Source organism: Podarcis gaigeae (assembly GCF_964106915.1).
Source record: "Podarcis gaigeae genome assembly, chromosome: 8".
NCBI classification, from domain to species: Eukaryota; Metazoa; Chordata; class Lepidosauria; order Squamata; family Lacertidae; genus Podarcis; species Podarcis gaigeae.
In genome coordinates this window covers 1,247,888-1,271,493 of record NC_139684.1, presented here as the reverse complement: position 1 = coordinate 1,271,493, position 23,606 = coordinate 1,247,888, and the positions used below count along the sequence as shown (strand labels likewise).

The 23,606-nt window shown below is 50.0% G+C and overlaps 3 protein-coding genes across 6 annotated transcripts in view; 2 read left to right on the top strand and 1 right to left on the bottom strand.

The window, feature by feature from the left end:
* Positions 1 to 23,606, top strand: part of NKX6-3 (NK6 homeobox 3) — a 641,500-nt gene that overhangs the window by 14,937 nt on the left and 602,957 nt on the right. The gene's annotated exons all lie outside the window — the stretch shown is intronic.
* LOC310851981 (putative CENPB DNA-binding domain-containing protein 1) overlaps positions 1 to 23,606 on the top strand; it is a gene marked incomplete at its 3' end in the record, with an annotated part of 98,974 nt that overhangs the window by 34,332 nt on the left and 41,036 nt on the right. The gene's annotated exons all lie outside the window — the stretch shown is intronic.
* Positions 14,762 to 23,606, bottom strand: part of GPAT4 (glycerol-3-phosphate acyltransferase 4) — a 28,553-nt gene continuing 19,708 nt past the window's right edge. For all 4 annotated transcript variants that reach the window (XM_083753309.1, XM_083753312.1, XM_083753310.1 and 1 more), the window contains exons 3-13: positions 22,107 to 22,176; positions 21,727 to 22,024; positions 21,271 to 21,345; positions 20,013 to 20,102; positions 19,773 to 19,866; positions 18,906 to 19,021; positions 18,609 to 18,664; positions 18,089 to 18,174; positions 16,614 to 16,742; positions 16,433 to 16,512; positions 14,762 to 15,378 (exon numbers count right to left, since the gene is read on the bottom strand). In XM_083753309.1, the coding sequence (XP_083609435.1) occupies positions 15,270 to 15,378; positions 16,433 to 16,512; positions 16,614 to 16,742; positions 18,089 to 18,174; positions 18,609 to 18,664; positions 18,906 to 19,021; positions 19,773 to 19,866; positions 20,013 to 20,102; positions 21,271 to 21,345; positions 21,727 to 22,024; positions 22,107 to 22,176 (1,203 nt within the window). In that variant the 3' untranslated portion in view covers positions 14,762 to 15,269. The remainder of the gene's footprint in view (positions 15,379 to 16,432; positions 16,513 to 16,613; positions 16,743 to 18,088; positions 18,175 to 18,608; positions 18,665 to 18,905; positions 19,022 to 19,772; positions 19,867 to 20,012; positions 20,103 to 21,270; positions 21,346 to 21,726; positions 22,025 to 22,106; positions 22,177 to 23,606) is intronic.

The following is a 23,606-nucleotide window of genomic DNA, read 5'->3' as shown; positions in this document are numbered from 1 at the left end:
ACAACAACAACAACAACAACAACAACAACAACAACAACAACACTTACACCCTGCCCATCTGGCTGGGTTTCCCCAGCCACTCTGTACGGCATCCAATAGGAGATTAAAAATACAGTCCAAGTCTAGCTTAAACATCAAGGACTCTGACCAGGGAGCGGAGGAAGGTGACTTGAAGTTGCCCAGGTACAGGGAGCAGCTAGACAGCAAATGGAGCTGCCTGGCCACAGCCTTTTCCACAAGGGCAACATGTAGTCCATTGTGATTTAAATGGTAGCAATTATTTCTAAATGTGCATTTCAATAAGAATATGTGGTTTTTAATGCAAATCACTGTCCCTTTTCATCCTTTGTTCCGCAGTGCATTTTCATTTTTGATTGGCAATGAAAAAATGGCCCCCCTCTGGGTAGCTCAAATGGCCTTTTTAATGGTCTGGCCATCAGCAATGACAGGACTGCTCTTTTGGAAAGATTTCCAGTCAAAACCATCTGCCTGCGTAGTCTCCACTCACAACAGCGGGGGATGCAGGAGAAATTAATGTCCGTTTGTAAAAATTAATGTTTTTAAATGGGTGTAGCTCCAATAATTTTTCAAAGATCAGTGGGCAATAAATAAATTTCTAGCAAATGAACCCTTCAACCTATCAACTAGCCTGATATTCCCTCCCCTCCCTTCCCTTTGGTCTACTATGCGGTAGGGTTGTGCATCAGCCACAAAATTCGACATGTTTCTGCAGTTTAGGGAAGCAGTCCAGTCTATTTCAGAGCTGCTCTGTGTCTTTCCAATTTGACTTATTTTTTGGGACTGAATTTGATCTGTTAAATACAATCTTCCATTTTCTTGCCGTTCACTATAAAGGAATGGGCAATCTAAAAATGGTTGTTGTTGGGTTTTTTCTTGTCATAGAATTGGATGGAATTTGGAGGCATAGCAGCCCCTCCAGAGTAAATTAAGCCAAATCGTAAGTAGATGCATTAAGGGGTTTTCATGCACAGCATGAAATTAGGTATTTTTAAAAACAAAAGAAAAGCCTATAGCATCTTTTTTCATTTTCTGCCACAATTGACTGAAATTTGCATGCATGGCCACACCTTCCTAGGGGGATGAATTTGTGCACAATTTGAAACACTTTATTGTTCTCAGCTGAATATGTGGACTGACTCCATGGAGAAGAAATTAACATGAGGCGAGGGGGCGTGACAGTTGTGAAAGACCGTTGACACACAAGTTGTTCCTGCAGCAAAAAGAGTGCTTAAACATGCATGTGTGAACGTCCCCAGTGAAGCTCAACTCTGATGCTGGGCATTTGGAACCATACACAAGGTATAGCACAGGGCTGGACTGAACTTTTTCCAACCAGGAGGGAGAGAGCTCCTGGACTGAAATCCTGGAAGACCACAGCCCCTCCATGTGGACAATGCAGAGCTGGGTTGTCTGATGGCCTGACTCAGTAGAAGGCAGCTCCCTAGGTTTCAGAGCCCCTCGGATCCCCCCAGCCTGAGAAGAGGCCATTTCCTTGCCACTGGTTCTGTGCTCCTGTGGTTTTCCTTGCACCTTGCCAGAGCCACCCAAAGAGTCAGTTCAAAAGTTACTCATTAGGCCGCTTACTAGAATGTATGAGCACACAATCAATCTCAATTTATCTTAGGTTGAGGAGGAAAAGCCCATTGAGCTGTCAGGGCTGCAGGATTGATGCGCTGGCAATAGCAGTGGTGTGTTTGCTCCCACTTCTGCCCTGCCTGCGGAGCCGTGTGTCAGCAGTGTGTGCACAACAGATCACGCGCTTGTGCCCAGATAGCCCTGTGCTAATCCCGGCGGCAGGGGTGTAACTAAGGTGGGGCAACAGAGGCATCTGCTGGGGGCACAGCAGCCTGGACACCGGAGACCATTTTGACATTGACCAGCATCACCTTTTAAGTTCTCATGTTCATTTTCTCAGAGGGTTAGGGAGGGCGGAGGTCAGGCTGTAAAGCACATTCAGTGACTAAATACTGCAGGCAGATACTGAGGGATATGATCCGAGGCATGCTGCTTTCATCATCATCATCATTTTATTTGTATGCCGCCTTTCCACAGTTAAAACAATGCTCAAGGCGGCTTACAATAGGAAAAGATTTACATAGTTACAAACATAGCAAAGTAGTCATAAAAATAAACAAAACACATCAAAAACTACATAACCAAACTGAACAATTACTGCATAGAAATAAAGATACAAAAAATTACAGCAAAAACTCCCCACAAAACTTTCCCCCAAATAGCCCTTGCTGGGCAGCAGCAGCAGCAGTTCTTATGAAGCCTGGGCCGGGGGGGAGAAGCAGGAACAGTCTCCCAGCAGGCCAGACTTTCTCCTGCCATTTCTGGGTATGATATTTATTTATATTTCTGATATTATATTTATATTTCTGGGTATGATATTTATTTATATTTCCCAGCACCACGCATAAACGTGGTCATGTGTGAATAAAATGCATGTGGCTCCATCCCCCAAAGAATCCCTAAATTTTCCCCTAAACATCTTTCCGCAGGGCCTGCAAGACAGAGCTGTTCCACCAGGCCTTTGGTCAGGGCGCAGCCTGACTCCCTCCTCTGGCAACCTGTACAGAATCTTGCTTAATCGGTTGCCATTAATTTGATTTTAACTAATTTTTATAATGAAATATTTTGAATGTGTGACTATTTGATTGTTTGATTATTTGATTATTGTTAGCCGCCCTGAGCCCGGCTTCGGCTGGGGAGGGCGGGATATAAATAAAATTTATTATTATTATTATTATTAAATCTTACCATGACCCATGGCTGGGAGTGGGGTGGCCAGAGCCAAGGACAGGCAGAACCAGGCCTGGCTCCCCAAGGCGAAGCAGCCACCTCATGATGCAGAAGCCCCCAAGCCGGCCCCCCTGGCTGCCCCACCAACCCCACCACCTCCAGTGCTGCTGAAGAGGCAGCACCAGCATTTCAGGGAGACCTCACGGGAAACCAGCACCAGTGCCAGCACCACCTCTCTGCCAGCCCCAGAGGCCGTGGGGCAGGTGGGGAGAGGTGGCAGAGCAGGGGGGCACTTCCCATTTAGCATCAAGACAGGGGCTAGCTAAGCCTGCTGAGGCTGCGGAGGTGGCAACTGAGAAGAATGACCACTGAAATGAATGGATTTGGCTGAGATGGCAAAGTTGATGTGTTTCATCAGAGAAAAATCATGGTTGACATTTATCAATGACTGGAAACCCCTTATGGACTTTACAGAAAATGAACTTGTGATATCTGGGTTTGAAGACTGAAAAAAGGTTGGTTCATGGAAAGCATGCTTTCCTGCAGCAGGTGTTTTGCAGAAAGTCCATATAGCGGATAGATGGGAAATCGAAAGTCTTTACTTCTTCTCTTTCCTTTTCTCTCTTTTAGTATTTATGGTAAAGAAAAAGAAAAAGCTTTGTACTTGATGTTAACTTTTGTATATGGCTTTTTCTTTGTTTTTTCAACCTGAAATAAAAACCTTTCATACAATGGAGAGAGGGAGAGAGGTGGGGGCTGACTGGGCTGGACAAGTAAGAGGGCAGGCGGGGGGCTGGCTGGGGGCAGAATGAGGTTGGCGGGACAATGCCCCATTTGCCCTCCTGGACCAGTCTCCCCTGTGCGGAGGTGATAGGGTTGGTCCACCACAAAAGGGGCCAACAGTTGCTCCCTTCAGAGACAATTAAATGGCAGGTGGCTGAAAGCAAACAGAGCTGTGAAGTCGTGACCAGGAAAATCAATGGCAGATAAAATGCATTACAGCGCGATTAGCTAAGGGTGTGGGCATGACGGGCGGGGCAGTGGGGGGCTGGCTGCTCTCCACACCCAGACTCTCAGCTGCACCATTTATAGCCTCGTCCTCCCTTCCTGCAGTCGGAGAGAGGCAGGAATGCTTCTGAACAGCAGTTCCAGAAAGCCTAAGAGAGGAGAGCGTGGCTCTGGGGCTCAGGCTCTGCTGCCCCGGGCATCTGGTTCTCTCAGGCGTGGGGGCTTCTCCCGGGCATCTGGTTGGCCACCGTGAGAACAAGATGCTGGGCACGAGATGAGCCTCTGGCTCACTTTTATTTCATAAAATCTATACACCGCTAGATGGTTTAAAAAAGGGAAAGCCCCCAAAGTGTCTTACAAGGCGCTGGCCCCTGTTTTTCCTTCCTGGCAGGCCAGCGCCATCGCCTTTAGTCGCCCCCAGGGAAGCCTCCAGGGGGGCCGGTCTGGGCTTCGGGCGCCCGCCTGCCTGCTCAGTCTTCCCGTTCCTAACCCTCCCTGCCGTTTCCCGGTGAAGCAGAAGAGAGGCTCCCTTGTCTGGTTTTTCAGTCTTGGAAAAAGGAAGGGGCGCGGGAAGGCTGCCCTCCAAGCGAGGTTGGAAAGGTGCCCGTTTTCTCGCTGTCAGCTGCTTGTTTTGCTGTTAAATCTAAGGAAGGAAATAATGGAATTGCAGAGTTGGTAGGGACCCGGCGAATCCCTTGAACTAGCCTTCCTTCTATCCTTCCTTCTTTTCCCTTTTTCTCCCCTCCCCTCTGGGGTGGCTAGTAGATGCTCAGCTGGATTTTAACTTAAGTCAGAGGAGAGGAAGAGGGATGCTTAGCAGGCGGGACTTGTGCCTTTGTCGGCATCCCGCCTGGCCAGCTGTTGGCAGGCTGCTCTTCCTGGGAGCTGCGGTGCGCACGCTGCGCCCACCGCGCCCCGGCAAGCCCGGAGCCCGTCCCAGCGGCCCCTTGCTCGGCCCGGCAGCAGTGCCTTGGTCGGGCTCGGGCCGCCTGGCTGCCGCTGGAATATGCTTTTGACATTTTCTAAGCTGTTTGGCGTAGCTGACAATTTTTAATGCACTAACTGCCTGGTCCAGTGAGCTGATTAATTGGTGCTGGGGAGATCAATACAAAACAGAAAATTAAAACAATTTTAAAGTGATTAAGTAGTTTAACACCTGTCTGCCACCCCGTCAGCGCAGGAAGAAAAATACAGCAGGTGGCCAAAGGGCCTCGAGTGGCTGCGGGGGGCGGGGGGGGGGATGACAAATGGCACCGGGAAGCTTCGGGGGCCCGGAGCGCCTCTGCTCAGCGAGAAAGATGGCTGGAGCCCCGCGGATCAGGGGCGCCGCCGCGAGGCGATGGCAGGTGCTGAGCCTTGGGCTCTTCCTGCCAGTCTGCCCTCCTGCCCGCTTCGGCTCTCTCCCGGCTCCGTTTTATCCTGGCAAGGTGTGTCTGTAGACAGTTCTAAAAGTATCAAGCAGAACTTTCCACCACCTTGATCTGGATCCCTTTTTAAGATTAATTAGTCACTGAAACTAAACGAAATGGAAGGGCCGGCGCCCATCAGGACGGATGAGGCCAAAGACACGGAGGCCGAGAGCCCGGGCAGGCGGAGCGCGCTTTTCTCCTGGCACCCTCCTCGCGGTGGGGGTGCCACCCTCTGGGCGGTTGCAGGAAGGCGGGAGGGTGGGGGTGGGAGGGAGCAGTCTCTGGCATGGCATTCGTGTGTGTGTGCCGTGTATGAATCTGTTAAAGGTGTGGTGGGTTTATGTTTACATTTTAAAATGTGTTGTAAGTCGCTTGGAGAACTTTGGGTAACAAGCGACTAGAAAAATCTATTTCGTATTAGCAATATTCTGGCAGCCCAATGAGCTTCATAGCTGCGTGGGCATTGGGGTATTGGGCATTGCGAGGGCTGTGGCACCCTGCTGCAGCCCTCCTCAGCTAGTGACATGCCTCCCTCACCTCCTGGCACCTGTAGTGTTGTGCCCCATGTCTCCCTCTTTTGCCTTGGACTCTCTGTCGGGGAGCAGAAGCTCTCAGTTCAAGACATTACACTCCTGATAAAAGCACAACGAAGAAATATCTGCAAAGAAATTTTGAGCATTTGGGAAACCTGCCTTTTCAGGACCAGGCTCCTGATATTCCTGAGTGGTCCACTCCCTGGTTCTGGCCATTATGCTTTGCTGTGAAAAAGTAGAATAGGACATCAATAACTGACCCAAACATCCATTTTTATATGACATTTCTTGAAAAGCCCTTATGATTGGAAACGCATGAGCAACCCTTGGAAACATGTCTGGAAGCTTAAGAAGTTCAAAGATATACTGTCACTGGAAGTGAAGGTTCCATTTGGCTGTCATGGCAGATGACCAGTGAAAGGCCTGTGCTCCTGGATTTCTCCTGGCCATGGAAGAGTCCTTCAGTGTCACACATGGTTACTTGGCTCCCCCTACTTGACTAGAGGAAGCTGAGTGAACTGTGCCAAACAAGTAAATAGGCACAGATTTGGAGAATTCACCGTATTTTTTTGCTCTATAAGATGCACTTTTCCCTTCCTAAAAAGTAAGGGGAAATAACTGTGCATCTTATGGCGCGAATGCAGGCAGGAGGCTCTACTCAGTGCTCCCTTTAAAGAGTCGTGCTGCTCTTCTCCCTCCTCGGGGAAAAGCCCCCAAGAGCCACACACATGCTCCGCACACTCTTTAAAGGGAGCACGGCTCTTGGGGGAGCCTTAGCCATGCACAGCCTCTCCCTGGCTGTCCTGGCGTCTGGGATTCAGAATCTTTTATTCCCTTGTTTTCCTCTTCCAAAAACTATGTGCGTCTTATAGAGCAAAAAATAGGGTATGTAGTTTGCCTAGTTCAACTAGCCTAGTGCAGAATATTGTTTATTTTTGAAATGTCATATCTTGGGAATCCCTCGGCCCAACCTAACCATTTTAAAAGGCCCCTAAAGCAGACTAGGCATGCGTTAAAAAGTATTGAAAAACCTTTTAACTGGCCCAGGGATAGGGCTAGGCTATTACATGGTGTGTGCGAGAGAGGGTGGGGGTTTCACTATCACGCTTTCATTCTTTCCTGTTTTCATTTTTGCTCTGCTGTTACTTATACTGGACTTATGTCCAAGGCTGGGTTTCAAACATAAATACAGGAAAGCTTCTCCAGAGGGTAGGACCCAAAGAGACAGGTTCAAATTACAAGAAAGGGGAGAAGAAATATTAGGAATAGCTTTCTGGCAGTAAGAGCTGTTTGACAGTGGAATGGACTTCCTGGGAAGATGGGGGCTCTCCTTCATTAGAGGCTTTTGAGCAGAGGTTGAATAGTCCTCCATGAGGAATTATTTAGCTGAGATTCCTGCATTGCAGGCGTCTGGCCCTTGTGGGGTCCCTTCCAACTCTACAATTCTATGATTCTATAATGTGGTTTCAACCTGTCTGCTGAAGAGCTCTGTGTGACTGCAAAACTTGCATAATAATACCACTGCACCACAACTTTTTGAAGGCAAGTTTTTTTGGGTTATGCAAAATCCTTTGTTAAGCTTTAGCCTATTCTACCTGCAAAGTAACACAAGGTGAAGCTGAGCTGTGCTGTGCCTCTGCTGGAAAGAGGAGTTCAAGATCACTTTATGGGCTGCGAGAGCTGATGAGCAGATGGCAAAAGGCGGGCGGGGGGAGGAAGGTGGCAGCGGGATGGATGGACCCTCCACTTCAATTCTACATCCGTTTTCTCCCAGACAAACCCCGTCGGATTTTCATAAATCAAAGCACCACACTCTTTAATAAAAATTTATTGACTTACAAGTGATTATTTATCAAAAGGCCATTAATAGCGGATCCTGGAATGATGTGCTATTGGGTGGTGCAGGGAGACTAATAGGAAATCAATGTTTGCAGCAGGGCAGAATGCAGATCAGGGGCCCCCCTGTGCCCCCCCAGCAGCCGAGTGGCAGCTCCTGTCGGCCCCTGCCTCACTTGCCGCCCACGGAGCCCCCTATTTATATATCATTTACAAATGAAATGATCGATACTTTTAATCTAGAGCTAAATTTATTAACTTTCCCATCAGAGAGAGAGAGAGATGTATTGACTGAGGGGGAGGGGACATCCTAGCTGAGATGGATGCTTCCAAAGTTACCTGTGTGGCCTGGTAACCTGGATTCTTCTCCCCAAGACTTGCCCGCTCTCTCTTTGTTCCTCAGAGATCATCAGGTGCCAGGGCAAGGGCAAGAAGGCATGCAGAGATACCCAGGCTTCCTTGAGGATTGGTTCTTTGCCAGTTGAGAGGGGATGCCACACACAGAGCAGCAGGCAGCCTCCCCAATGCTCCCCAAACGTTAGCCTTTTCCTGGGTGTGCTCAACAACAAGCTCTCTGGCCAAACCTTCCACTGGTTGTTGCAGCCTAGATAACATCCATATTCCTCTAAGTCAGAATGGGGACCGTGAGGCCTTTCAGGTGTTGCTGGACTACATCTCCCACCATCCCCGTCTGCTGGCCATGGTGGCAGAGGATGATGGGAGTCCAACAACATCCGCAGGGCCACAGGCTCCCCTACGGTCTTGTGTCTCAAGACTCGGCTTAGTCAAGAACATAAGAAGAGCCTGTTGGATCAGGGCACTGTCCCATCTAGTCCAGCATCCTAAAAGCCTAGAATTGTAGAGTTGGAAGGGGCATCAAGGATCATCTAGCCAAAGAATCCCTGACTGGTGGCCGCCTAACCTTGGCTTAAGAACCTCCAACCTCTTGAGACTGTCCCACTGTTGAACAGCTCCTACTGTCAGAAAGTTCTTCCTGATGTTTAGTTGGAATCTTCTTTCTTGGTTTGAGTCCTACCCTCCAGAGCAGGAGAAAACAAGCTTGCTCCCTCCCCCATGTGACAGCCCTTGAGATATTTGAAGATGGCTCTCATATCTACTCTCAGTTTCCTCTTTTCCAGGCTAAACATGCCCAGCTCCTTCAACTGTTCCTCATAAGTCTTGGTTTCCAGGCCTTTGATCATCTTGGTTGCCCTCCTCTGCACACGTTCCAGCTTGTCAACATCCTTCTTAATTGTGGTGCCCAGAATTGGACGCAGTTTAACAGGTGTGGCCTGACGAAGGCAGAATAGAGTGGTACTATTACTTCCTTTGATCTGAACACTAGACTTCTGTTGATGCAGCCTAGAATAGCATTAGCTTTTTTTGCTGCTGCATCACACGGTTGACTCATGATGCCGTGTGACGCGGCAGCTAAAAAAGCCAATGCAATTCCGGGCTGCATCAATAGGAGTATAGCATCTAGATCAAGGGAAGTAATAGTGCCACTGTATTCTGCTCTGGTCAGACCTCACCTGGAGTACTGTGTCCAGTTCTGGGCACCACAGTTCAAGAAGGACACTGACAAACTGGAACGTGTCCAGAGGAGGGCAACCAAAATGGTCAAAGGCCTGGAAACGATGCCTTATGAGGAACTGCTAAGGGAGCTGGGCATGTTTAGCCTGGAGAAGAGGAGGTTAAGGGGTGATATGATAGCCATGTTCAAATATATAAAAGGATGTCACATAGAGGAGGGAGAAAGGTTGTTTTCTGCTGCTCCAGAGAAGCGGACACGGAGCAATGGAGCCAAACTACAAGAAAGAAGATTCCACCTAAAGATTAGGAAGAACTTCCTGACAGTAAGAGCTGTTCGACAGTGGAATTTGCTGCCAAGGAGTGTGGTGGAGTCTCCTTCTTTGGAGGTCTTTAAGCAGAGGCTTGACAACCATATGTCAGGAGTGCCCTGATGGTGTTTTCTGCTTGGCAGGGGGTTGGACTCGATGGCCCTTGTGGTCTCTTCCAACTCTATGATTCTATGATTCTATGATCAGCTTGTGGTCCACCAAGACCCCTAGATCCTTTTCACAGGTACTGCTAGTAAGCCAGGTGTCCCCCATCCTATATATGGACACCTGGTTCTTCCTGCCTAGGTGCAGAATCTTACATTTGTCCCTATTGAAATTCATTTTCTTAGCTTGCACCCAGTTCTCCAATCTGTTAAGATCATTTGGAATCCTGATTCTGTCTTCTGTGGCATTGGCTCCCCCTCCCAGTTTGGTGTCTAAAGTTAGGTTTAGGATTAGGATTAGGGTTGGAGAACTGGGCCCAAATGAATTGCAGGTCTGGACTTATCTCGGCCACAGACTCTCCCTGCTCACAAAACTGGGTTGCCCCTTCTGGTTCCGCCACCTCTTCCTCCCAGTCTTCTCCATCTGACCTCTCATGTCACCTCATCACCACTCCCCAGGCTCTGAGCCTCCTTTCCTTGGCAGTTCCCCAGCTAGTGCCTTCTGCCTCCAACCAGTCCCTGACAGGTAATGGAAGAGGCAGCCCTTTGCAGACTAAAGATTAAAACTGGGCCTTATGCAAAGTCTATAGCACTCAGAAGTACTAGAGCAGAGAAGCAAACAAAGAAGTCCTTTTGGCAAATACAAGCTGACCAGGTAGGTTGTCAATTGCTGGCTAAACTGGACACAGTGCTGGCTCTGGGCTTTATGGGGCGTTTGGGCAAAGTGCCTTCGGTTGGGTCACTTCTTCCTTGCCTTGTCCCCCTGCTTGCTCGTTTGCCCTCTTTGGCTGCCCAGAGGACAAGCAAAGAGGAGGGTTGCCAGAGGACCTCCTGCTGGAGCATGGGCCTTGGCAGATGCATGAGGCTGCCCACCTGGGGCTGAAGACCGTCAAATATAAGGGGAGTTGTGGGGTGAGGGGAGCTGATCTCTCCCCCTCCTCACTGCTTTGGAATCTGCCTCCCCAGGTGATTTTGTTCCTCTCCTAGCCTGACTCTGATGTCAGATTGAGCCAAGAGGAAAATGTCAGAAACAACAGAACATGGGGAATCATAGACTTGTGCATGCAGTCCAATCCCCTGAAATGCCAGAGAGGAAGGGTTCAGCTCCTCCCCTGCACAACCTTCTCAGCATTAGAAAGAGCCGCACTTCCCTTTGTCCCTGCTTAATACACAACAGGGCTGATACGCACATCAACAGTGGCTTCCTGATCCTGGCTTTGTTTGGCCTCCATTGTGGTGGATTTTGTATGGGAGGAGGTGGCAGACGCAGTGGGATCCGCACCTCTGAGCCACAAGATGAAGAGGACTGTGGACTTGCTGCTGTCCAACACCCCACCCCAATCAAAACCTTTCCCCGTATTAGTTCCCCATTTAATCCAGATTTACTGCTTCCACGGAAAAGCCAGTAAGTAGGAAAAACAACAGCAGGGGGGGGGGGAGATGGGATGGCATTTTGAGGAGGATGTCATTTGGACCTCCATGCCCGACAAGCTCCCATTTTGCAATAAGCTGCCATGTGAAAGCTGACCTACATTCTCCTATAGGTGCTTTCGACACAGCGCAGAGCACAAAGGTGAATCTACGAGGGCAGGCTCAATATCACATTCGCATACCAGCTTTCAAGTGCAATTTGTTTTCCCCATGAACCAATAAGCAAATATTACCTGGGATTCGCCACTGGCCTTTCAGACGCTATTATGATAGGGCAGCCTTCCCCAGTCTGGTGCTCTCCAGATGTTTTGGACAGCACCAAACCTGGTCAGAGGTGAGCCAAAGGGTTAGGGTTAGGGTTAGGGTTGTGCTATTGTTGGAGGGCCTCCCCTTTCGCAGTTCCCGTGGCAATGAGGAAACTAATTCCAAGTTTGTGCCAGGATGCAGACCACAGCCCTCCTTGCTGCTGCTGCTGCTGCATATGATGCTGCCTCCAGCTCTGCTTGCTCCGTCCCCAAAGGGATTTGGTAGCTCTGGAAGGAGGTAGTGAAAGCGTTGGGTGCAGAGGTAGAATATCACACAGTGGTGGCTGATGCCCATGGGGACTGGAAGGGCAGAAGTTAGGGAAGCCAACAGGAGGGCCAGTCAGAACCAAGTAATTCCAGGTTTGTCCCCATCTTTCTCCCTGCTTAGTTCTACAACACTGAGACTGAAGAGGAAGCTGGCAGGGGTTGCCACTTCCTGAACAGGTTGCAAGCGGGGGTGGGGCCGGAGGTTGGTGGGGCCGTTCCACTTTTTTTGCTAACAGACCCAAAGCTGCTGGATGAGGGTGGTCACATTGCCTCTGTGCTGTGTGAGAAATGGCTGCTGGCAGGTGCAAAATGCTATGCTAGACCCAACTTTGGTCTGATTCAGGCCCGGATTGTGAGGTTTTGCAAAGAATAGCCCAGGCAGAAGCACCTACAACTGCTGGCTCATGCGAACCCAGGTGCTCTCCTCCTTCCAAAGGGTGTGAGGGGCTGGCCTTATCATTGACGTCCACAAACCCCCCCACATTGGCCTCTTGAGTCAAACCATAAAAGGCAGAGTACACTTTGCTTCCCCAAGCCATGGGACGTGCATATTCATGGGCCGAGAGGCAGCAGAGGCACCGAGACAGAAGACACACACCCCTTAAGTGCTTGTTGCAAAAGCAAGATCCTCCTTATCAAATGTGGGCAAAGTTCAGGGTTGAGCAAACACAAGAAGGAATGGGCTTTTCCCCAGGGAGGATCACAGCAGTGTTCTTCTCTCCTGCCAAGAAAATGGTGAGCGCTTGGTGGGGGGCAAGGAGAGACACCTCCTGCCCCACTCTTTAGGGCAACATTCCCCCAAGACTCAAAGAGATCATGACGGAAACCAGAGCAGTTGCAGCTGCTGGAGGAACAAGAGCAGGCTGGCTCTCAACTCAAGGAAGAAGCCAAGACACAGACGGGGGCCCTGCAAAAATGGGGCACAAGTGGGGGCAGGTCTTTTTTAGAAGAGGTAAAACGTGTGCATGGATAATTCACTCTACGTGCCTCGATAACATTTTTGCATGCTCCATGGCGCACAATGAGAACAGTGCTGGAGGTGAATTCTCCCCCCCTCCCCTGCTGGTCTGAGGCAACTGGAGCCTGACTTCAAGGGCACCACAGAAGCAAATGGAATCCCTGAATGGGAGCAAAGAGGAACACCAAACAACTCCCCAAAGAATGAGGTAAGTCTATTCCCTTCCTGATCCAAACACATAGGTTGGGCCCTGCAGTTGTCTGCTGTTCAGGCTCAGTACAGAGGCACATAGAATCATAGAACTGTAGTTGGAAGAGACCCCCAAGGGTCATCTAGTCCAACCCCCTGCAATGCAGGAATCTTACCTGAAGCATCCATGACAGATGGCCACCCAACCGCTGCTTAAAACCCTCCAAGGAAGGAGAGTCCACCACCTCCCAAGGAAGACTGTCCCACTGACTCTTTCTTCTTATGAACCTCTTATTTTGGAAATCCCCCCCCCCATCAGGTTGGGCATCATGAGGGAGTGAAAGTTAAGGGGGGCCTGATCAGTCTGAAGTGGGCCAGAGAAGATTGTGGGTTCATGGGTCTCCTGAGCAGGTAAGACAACTGCACCTCCCACAAATATTTACAGCAAGACCTTAAAACTCCAACAGTAAAGCTGGGCCAAACCCACCTGGCCGCAATTACAGAATGGAGCAGCCAGAGCAGAAGCCTGAGGCTGTTTTTTTGAAAGCCAAGTTTCTCTCCAATACTGAAAGCAGGGGAGAAGAAGGTAGGCTCCCATCTCTTTGGGTCTGGGCCCCTTGTATCTCTGCCCACCCCCCTTGCTGCTTCCTTGGTTTACTCTTTTTACTGGTCGGTGGCAAAATATTCCAAATGAACTGACAATGCCAATACCCCACTCTGAATCCTAAATGCACAGAACTCTGTGTCCTGGCATGCTTTTTACTGGTGACTGGATTCCAGGCCAATGTAGGATTGGTCTTGGGTGCTGCTGAACTTCTGCCAGTGAGCCAAGGAGCCACCCAACAGCACAGCCAAGTGTAGAGGGAGGAGAAAGCGGATGACCCCATCAACTCAGCCCGCTCCTGGAAATGGAGGGCCTTTTCACACATTATGCCGTGGCAAATCTCAAACGTGAGCTCCCAAACCCAGAACTCCTTGTTCAGTTTGTCCATTTTCAGGCCCACAGGCCAAATGCCATTAGTGGATGCCTATAACAAAATCAGTCCACAAGTTCCCCGACTGGAGCTGTTCCTGGCTGTTCTGCTGTGAGCTGCCGGAATAAGCAATGTCTGTGAGTGGGCAGGCCACTCATTGCCCGTAGAGGTTCTGAGCACCAAAGCTTATTCAAGAAGTGGGTTGGATTGGATCATTCTGGTCTCTCGCCAGCTTCAGAGGGTTGTGATGTTTCCATTCTATTTATCTCTGAGAAGGTAGGTGGGTTAGGAATGCAAATGCAAACAAGGATCTGGCTTGGGAAAGGGCCAAAAAGCTTCCATGTGAAGAAGATGAAACACGCCCCCAGCCCCAACGCACCTGTGTGGCTTCCGAGTGCATTGCTCCCTCATCAGCCTGTGAAGGAGGCCATTATGCGTCACCAGGGGCAGGAGGGCAGGTGGAGAGCAGCCCAGCCCACTGTGAGCAGCAAGCGCTGCTTTCAAAGTAGCAGCCCTAGGAGGCAAAGCACAGGGCAGGGATGGAGCTGGAGGCAAGGAGATGGACTTTGACTTTGTCAGCGCAGCACCTCAGAAGTTTTCTCACATGGCAGAGAAGACTGCTTCTGACTCAGGGCCCTTGACTTCAGTATCTTAAACTTGAGTCTGCATTAGCAGATGTTAAAAACCAACTTTCTTCAGAGGCCAGAATTAGCAGGGGTTGATGTGGGTGAAGCTCAGGCCACGGTTATATGTGGCGTCTCCCTGGAATGGGCAAAGCAGAATTCCCCACCCAGGGTCACACCTTTTCCTGCTGTAGTGGTGATATTTTCTGTGTCCCAAACTGGCCATCTCACTGCCCTCTAACAGAGTGCAGCCACATCTGCACCCAGCCACTTGTGTCCAAGTAGGACACGGACACACACACACACACAATGCCAAAGAGGAAGGGGAAAGGCCTTGTACCTTCCTTAACCTGGCACTTCTTTTAAGGAGGCCCCTTCCCAGTTTTGAGAGCCAAAGCGCTGCACCATCTTTGCAGTTCCATTTGAAAAACAGCAGAGGGATTATTCAGCACAAAGCTCCATCTCTATATATTTTAATTAAAAAATGCAAAGGGACCCTATGCAGTCTCAGTCAGTTCTCTTTTTTTGGGGGGGGAGAGAAAGAGTGAAAAGAGAGAATGCAAAGAGGACAGAGCCTTTCCCTGGGGCTGCAAAGGGCAGAGGAAGCTGCTGGGGGCACCTACCACAGGCAGCAGGGGCTCAACAAGTCCAGCTGCTCTTGCAACCACAGCAGCTTCCAGTGCAGGCACACATGCGCGCAGACACACTCAGGCATTCTCCAGCACCGTCACACAGATACAAAACGTGGGGCAGCCCATCCAGCCACTCCCATTGTGGGAAAAGTGATCCACTGTGGCTGTCTAAGCAGCGAGCCAAGCCATTGCAGCTGAAATAAGGCCTCTTGCTGATGAGCCTCTGGGCAGCACCACCTTGGCCTGGAGTGGCAGCTCAGCCAAGAATGTGCTCCAGAAGGCTGGGAGGAGGTGGAGGCTGTCAGTCCCGCAGCAGCCCCTGCTCCACGAAGCTCAGGAGCGGCTTCGGTCTTCATGGTTGCCCACAACCATTTTGCTGTAGAGCTTCTGCTGCTCTTCCTTGAAGGTGTCCTTCACCTTTTCCCTCTTCAGGCCTCCGTCCCTAGAAAAAGAGAGAGGGAGTGGGCAGACGGACAAGAAAAGAAAATTACTCCCCTGTTGGCTAAAAGCACCAACGTGCAAGAGGGAACGTACAGCCCTGGCAAGCAGGAAGGGAAAAACTGCACTTGCAAATTCTACTCACAGCCACTGTGTGCAGATTTATCATGTGGCAGTGCTAAGGAGGGAGCCTCAGGCACATGGGCTTACCCCACCACAGCCAGCGCCTTCAAGGCTGCTTGGCCAGCCCCATTCCCATAATCCATCCACTGTGGAAAAGGCTCAGCAGCGGCTGGCTGCAGAGATGCTGCAGGCTACAGGCAGCTAGCTCTTTGGCTTGCTGGAGGCTCAAGCCACAGCTGAGGCCAGTGTCCATGGTTCTCCTCACCACATTGGTCTTTAAACAGAGAACATCCTATGCAGGCTGCTGCCAAACATGGAAACATTGCTGAAGTCTTTACTCTCCCTATTCTTTTCCAGCTTAAAATCAACCTCCCCACATCTTTTAAAGGTGAAGGAGGCTTCTTCTACTGGCATACAGCTGATTTGGAGCTCTTAAAAATGTAGTAGGAAGAACCATGGAATTCTGCCTAATTATAGAATCATAGACTTGGAAGGGACCCGGAGGATCATCTATTCCAAACTCCTGCAATGCAGGAATCTTAACACGTAGACTGAGCCCAAGGAAGCCATAGATTTAGCCAGGATAGAGTCCCATCCACATCCCAACATGGCTGTGACACAGAAACTTAGGAAGCTGCCTTATACAAATGCAGACCATTGGCTGATCTAACCCAGGAATGTCTACCCTGACAGAAGCTCTCCAGGGTTTTCAGCAAGGGACATCTCCTGCCCTGCCCACACATGCCTTTGGGGACTGAACTAGGGACCTTCTGCAGGAAGATGCTACTCTCATGGCCCTTCCCTGAGTGGGCAGAGCTCAGAGGTAGAGCCATTGCTTTCCAAGCAAAATGTGTCCAGAGCACTGGGCCAGGTGGACCAATGGCATGACTCCCAGCTTCTCCCCATCCTCCCGATCCATCAGCTTCAGGACTCACCACAGGAGATCCACAAGACCCCCTTGCCTAGCAATGGCAGACTTCACCCGATTGGCAAATTGCACAGCATCTTCATCAGGCTAAAAAAGAACAAAGGCTGGTTGGAATTTGCAGAAAGGAGCCTGGTGGGGATGGCTGCCATTTCTCTGATAACAACCCTACTCCAAGTTCAGGTACCCACCTCTCTGGTCATTGGCGGCAGGTACCAGACACTGCAAACTATAGCCCAGCTGGTCATCATCCTGAGCAGATAAGTCACCATGCCGTATTTGCTGCTGTTAAAAAAGGCGTCTCCAAATTGGGGGTCATACTGAAGGACAAAAGGAGGGGAGGGAGGGGAAGATAGAGAACTCAACACCTCCTGAAAGCAAAAGAGGTTTATGCCACATTCAACACACGGCAAGAAATATGCCTGTAGGAACTGCCTTTCAATAAAGGATTTCCATTTATGATATTTGCATCCATAGAATCATAAAGTTGGAAGGGAACTCAAGAGGCATCTAGTCCAACACTCTGCAACTACAGAATCTCTAACAGATGTCCATCGAACCTCTGTCTAAAAACCTCCAATGAGGTCCACCACCTTCTGAGGAAGTCTGTTCCACTGTTGAACAGCTCTTATTGTCAGAAAGTTATTCCTGGTGTTTAGTCGGAATCTCCTTTCTTGTAATTTGAATCCACTGGTTTGGGTCCTACCCTCCAGAGCAGGAGAAAACAAGCTGGCTCCCTCTTCCATGTGATAGTCCTTACAATGTTTGAATATGGCTATCATCTCACCTTTCAGTCTTATTCAAGCTAAACATACCAAACTATCAACCCCTCTTCCTCATCAGGCTAGTTTCCAGACCCTTGATCACCCTGGTTGCCCTCCTCTGCACACCTTCCAGCTTGTCAACATCCTTCTTAAACAGCAGTGTCCAGCTCTTCCTTCAAGGAGCTCAGATCAGTTTACATGAGATTATCCTGTTCCATCCTCACAACAACCCCATGAGATCAGTAAATTAGGCTGAGAGAGCAACATGCCCAGTTTTCACTGTGGGGAAGACCAAGTGTGGGGAACCTGCAGATGTTGCTGAAGACCTAGAACTTCCTTCATTCCTGGCCACTGGCCATGCTTGATGGGACTGATGAGAGCTTAAAGTTCAAGAAGGGCCATAGGTCCCCACCTCAAGGTGTAGAGCAATGCAGCTGAAATTCCTCTGTCTGTGTGCCATTGTGCAGTGGCCTGCTTTACCCAACTCTCTACATGCTCATGCAAGTTTTGAGTGTGCCCCAAACAAATTCCATGGATCTGAAATTTAGTCCAAATAGGCATAGGCTAATGGGGAATTCTCCTATGAAAGTCCCGATGAATAAATGGGGATCACTCCCAATCATTCCAAGGTGGCTCATCTACAGAACTCCCCAGTGGAACGTGTCCAATGTAAAGCCCAAGAGTAAATACTTTCAATGGCATAACAGGCTGAGAGGTTGTGAAAAGTTGCAGGGCCTGTGTTGCATAATACAAGATTCTGGAACCTCTTGCCAGAAATTCCCAGGGCTTCTCAACTCTCCAGCATTCCTGGCTCCATACACACCACAGTGGCATTATCCTCCAGTCCCCAAGGCCTACCTAGCAAGCTTCAGGGTTCTTTGCTCAATGGTAACAGCTCTCACCTTGATAGCAACCGGATAAACAGTGGCACCAATCTCAAAGCTCCCTTTCTTGAACATCATCACGGAAGTGTTGTTGATGCAAGTGCCTGTGAAGAGAAATGGCCGTTTCTGTAGGAACAGGGATCACCAATGGTGGGACAGAGGACTTACCCATGGGGGTGGGGTAGGGTGGGGAAGCCTGTGTATTTGTGAGAATGCAGCATAAATCAAGGGCATAGCTTTCAATGAAGTCTGAGTGGCACATCCAATTTCAAACAGAACGTATTTTCAGTGGTGAACCATACCAAGCCAAGAAGTTGTGGACCATAGAGATGCAGGGATAGAGTGGCCTTCAGTCTCTACCCACCCAAGTGGCTGCTTTCTGTTAGGTACTTGGAATTCAGGACTGTGAGTCCCTCCAGCCTTTACTTTCCTCTACAGTTTATATGTTTAATAGGATGCTTTCATCTGTCCTGTGGCTGGGGCACCATGACTATAGAGAGCCCTGGGACTTAACCCTTCTTCCTTAATTCTTGCTTACCTTCAGGGAAAATAAGGATGGGCAATTTATTTTTATCATGAGCATGTTCGGACAGCCTGCAGGTAGAAAGGAGAGAGAGAGAGAGCATGTGTGTGTATCACTGAGAGGTACATGCCTGGCTGATCCAGAAGAAGATTCCAGCAGCCCCAGCAACCACCAAGCAAGCTCCTCAACTTCAAATCAGCCAGGTAGCCAAGTCTGTCACCAGTCAGAGCTGCAACTCCCCAGACCATACGCAGCACAACCCACAAGCCTTGCCTGCTGGGCATATAGAGCAGGGACAGATTGTGCACCCACCTTTTAGCCACCAGGTGGCGATCCTTCACCTCCGAGCGTTCAAACCAGACATGGGGACAAGCCTTAACCATGGCCCTCTGGATTACCCCCATGAGCCCCCCATGGACCTGGCCCACCTGAGGTACAGAAAAGAGGTCATAGGTCAGTCAGGGTGTGGGGGGAGACTTTGGTTCAGCAGCCTCCCATTAAGACAGCCATGCCAACATCAAGCAGCTCTACTTGCAGAGGAAGATACCTTTGTCTGTATAAAACTCTCCATCCCGCAGGAATGCCAAGCGTTAAGGAAGGTGAGAATGTGGGACCTGACTGCTACCCACCCATCATGGAATGTGGGAGACACCTGCCCTCCCTTTGTCCAAAAGCACAGGGTCCTCAGGGAGGGCTGCAGAGGAACACAGGCCTCTCTTGGCTAAGAAGCTCAGGAGTGTGCAAATAGCTGCAGCAGACCACCCAAGCACCTGACATTCTCCAGAGACCACCAAGGGTGCCAAAGGATTCCCCCATCTGCCTGCAGAGGAGCTCCCAAGGTTCAGGGAAAAGGCAGGAGCAGCGAGGATGCTCAAGGAGAGTTCAAACGGCCTCCACACTCCTATCCTATGACTGTTCCTTTGGGTGGTGGGCACATCGTAGCAGCATGAACAGAACATGCTTCCTCCCCATGGCTATTGGGAGGGGCACATTGACAGATTGGTTTAAAAACAACCCAGTGCCACCAATGCTGCCTGACAGAATTGGGCAATGGCCCCGATTTTTCAAAAACGAATCCAGTATTTTCAATAAATGTTATGTTCAAGAACCTTCTGCTGCTACACAGTGATCCTCCTCACACACACACACACACACATGCACATGGTTCTCCATTCTCACCATAGCATAGTAACCATCACTGGCCAGAATTATGACATCAATCGGGGACGTGTGGTTAGCCACACAGATTCCTCCATTGCGGGGTCTGTTTTCCCTGAAGTTGGGAAAGAAAAAGAGATTAGCCTCTTTCTGTTTTTTTAAAATGAAAGCCACAGAAATGCAGCCAACACACAGGCCCCAGTCAACATTCCCCCTTTTCTGGGCATGTGTACTACAACCTCCCTCCCATCCCCTCCATACCGGTGGTGGTAGGTGATGATAGCTGTGAGAGCTCGCACACAGATCCGGTAGCACATCAGATGAACGTGCCTGCTCAGGAACTCTTTGCACCTAAAGGGCAAACACCTGATTAAATTGAAAGTTGTTGTTGTGGATATTCATTCATTCATTCTCCACCCTTTTCCCTAATAGGTACTCAGAGTAGCTTGCAGATAAAATAGGAACAGCTAGAAAAAAGAAAATAACAACTACTGTATAAACCGTAATAGAATGCTTAATATTAAATATTAAAACTATGTGCATATGTTTATTTTAAAAATCTATTAAAAACACACTATCACAACGGCTATAGCATAGAGTAACCATCTATGTCTAGGTGCCCCTGCTTTCCTCAAAATAGCACTTACAAACCTAAAGAAAAGAGGAAGACACACATCTCCAAATGGCCACATACCAGGCAACTTTTAGCGCCTCCCTCTGGAAGCAGCTGGTTTTCAAAATCACCAACCAGATAGGACTACATGAAGGAACAGGTGGCAGCATGGCTTTAAAAGAGAAAACCGCAGCCATCCTTTTCTTCTGATGATCCCCTGATGAGGAATGACTCCAAATCCAGTGGGTGCAGACAGAAGGATCCTGCCATTTTCCTGGACTGGTGGCTTTGGTCAATGGACCCACTTTTAAGAAAGGGCTGGAGCCTGCCGTGTGAAGCCTGTGCAACAGCAGCCCTGTGGTGGGGGTGCTTCCTCACAAGTTGCTTTTTGCACAAGTTGCACACATGCAAAAAGAGGGAGATCTCAGGGAAGCCCCCTTTGGACTGGTGTGACTCAAGAGGGTTGGGGTGAAAGGCAGAAAGGCTAGCCTTCTGGATATACTGATAAGCTCTGACCTTTTAGTGAGAATGGCATCATCTTAACAGAGTTCTATTTCTCCTTTGCTCTGCCTTTTTTTTTAAGATTCTTGCTCAGTTATTCAAATTTTCTTAAGATGCTGAGGGCAATTCCCCCTTCCCACCACCCAAATAGAGAAGAATACAAAAAAAAAGTCTCGCCCACTTTTGTTCCACGTTTAATTGCCCGAGGGCAAAATGGTGATATGAAGGTTGAATCAACAGAGCCTGACCAGAGAGACAAGAGCAGAAACAGGGAGTCCACATTTAAATCCATTAGTTTTCCTCTGATGTTTGCTCCTTAATCCCAGTACCCGAAGCAAGTTAAGAGTATTTCAGCACCTGTTGCCAGGTGGTGATCTTTGTAGGGGTCCACTATTGAGAACTCACCTTCCGTTGGGCAAATAACCCACCATGGTTGTGCCAGTCACCAAGAGGCTAATGCCAGTGAAAGCCAGAGCTACCCTGCGGGGGGGGGGGGGGAGAGAGAGAGAGAGAGAGAGAGAGAAAGAGAGAGAGAGAGATGAGAACCCTGAGGAGGCAGGACCACCAACTGCACTGGTACCCCAGCCACTAACATAGTTCCACCATGGGGCAGGCACAACATGAAACACCCCCCCCCCCCAAGCTTTCATTCTGGAGCAAGTGGGGAGGTTCTTCCAGATGTTGCTCAGCTACACTCCCATCATCCCTAAGAACTACCCCTGCTGGCAGGAGCAGATGGGCATTGATGTCCAACACTGGCTGGAGGGCCACAGGTTCCCCATCCCTGGACCATAGGGAGCCCCGGTTGCGGTGGGGCCATCACCCAGCTCAGTCTTTCCCAGGAGAGGCTCCAGGCCCTACCTGAGTGGCAGGAGGAAGCAGTAGCGGATCAGGACGCCCAGGCCCCAGAGGACTGTGAGGCGCAGGCTGATGTAGTGGAAATTGTAGTTGGTCCTGCTCAGCAAGTTCCAAGACTGCAGCTCTTCGGCCGAGAAGCGCTTGGTCACCTCATCATCCATGATGGTCTCGATGCCCTTGCGGCAGAAGTAGAAGATGTCAGAGAGTTCAAACTCGGGGGCATCCAGGGCCTTGTTGCTACCACTCCGCCGGATCTCTTTGATCTCCTCCTCCAAGGAAGTGGGCTCCTTTGCAATGATCCCTGCAGCAGACACACAGTGAGGGGAACGAAACCCACCACACACCCCCTCCTCCCCCAGAGAGACGGCAGCAAGGCCTCTTACCATTCACATAGGGCTTATAAAGCGGGTGCTTCTTCTCTTTGGCCCCACGCTCAATCCTCAGCGTTGCCCACTGCAAGACAACAGAGTAGAAAAAGGAGAATCCTACCAATCACACACAACTGACCTGGAACTCACTCCTGTGAAATGTGGCAAGAGACACTCACACAGATGGCTTTCAAAACAGCTGGACAAGTTCAGGGAAGAGGATGGGTGGACCAACCACCAGAGTGAACACCGCGGAGGCTGGTCCATTAGGGTGAATGGGGAACTGTCCCACCAACTTCAGTCTGCTCTTAGCCACCCCTGGACCAGCCTGCCTATAACCAAGTCAGCTTCCTCCTCCTCCATCACCACTACCTCCATGTTGCCCTAGTGGAACTCGGCAAAGGAGAAGGATGGGGAGAAAAGTAGACTGACTTGGCTCTGGCTCCTCCCTACTAGTTGCCTTCCTGCCTTCTGCCCTACCAATGGGCAACAGTCACAACTCCATTTACCGTATTTTTCGCACCATAGGGTGCACCGGACCATAGGGCGCACCCAGTTTTTAGGGGGGGAAATCAAGAAAAAAAAATTCCCCCAGCCCCAAAGAGCAGCGTACAGGCTGCGCACAACCTCCATAGCCCCTTGCAGCCTCTCCTTGCCAGAGGGGTTGCACGCAGCTATGGAGCAAGCCAAATCAGCGAGCGGGATGGATCCCGCTCACTGTTTTGGCTTCCCCTTTAGCCCCGTGCAGCCTCTCCTTGCCGGGAGAGGCTGCGTGGGGCTAAAGACTCCATAGCCCGTGCAACCTCTCCTTGCCAGAGGGGTTGTGCGCAGCTATGGAGCAAGCCAAAGCAGCGAGCGGGATGGATCCCACTCACTCTTTTGGCTTCCCCTTTAGCCCCGTGCAGCCTCTCCTTGCCGGGAGACGCTGCGCAGGGCTTTCCTGGCTTTACTGGGAGGTGGGGGGATTCACCCACCTCCCGCAAAACCGGCAGAAGCCGTGCAACTCCTTTAAAGAGATCGGGGCTTCTCCTGGCTTTTCTGGGAGGTGGGAGAAGGGACTGATGCGGCCAGTCAGTCCCTTCTCCCTCCTGTGGAAAAACTCGCAACAGCGCACGGAGCTTGTGTGCAGCTCTTGGGGGCTTTTCCCACCTGCCTCCTTCCTGCATTCGCTCCATAGGACGCACACACATTTTCCCTTGCTTTTTAGGAGGGGAAAAGTGCGTCCTATGGTGCGAAAAATACGGTAGTAGTTCACCTCTGAATACCAAATCTTGGAGATAAACAGGGGTGGCCACTGGCTTCATCACTCACTTGTCAGCCTTCTGGATGCTTGGTTGTCTGTTGTTGGATGAGGAACAGGACAATGGGCCCTTCGTCTGCTCCAGGAAGCTCTCTCTTAGGTGTGCAGGAAAGCAACCCCCAGCAGCCTAAGCTGGTAAGACTGCGAGTGGCTGGGATAGGACCTCGGAAAGCCACTATGAATCAGGGTGGGCAACACCAGGCTAGGAGGAGCAG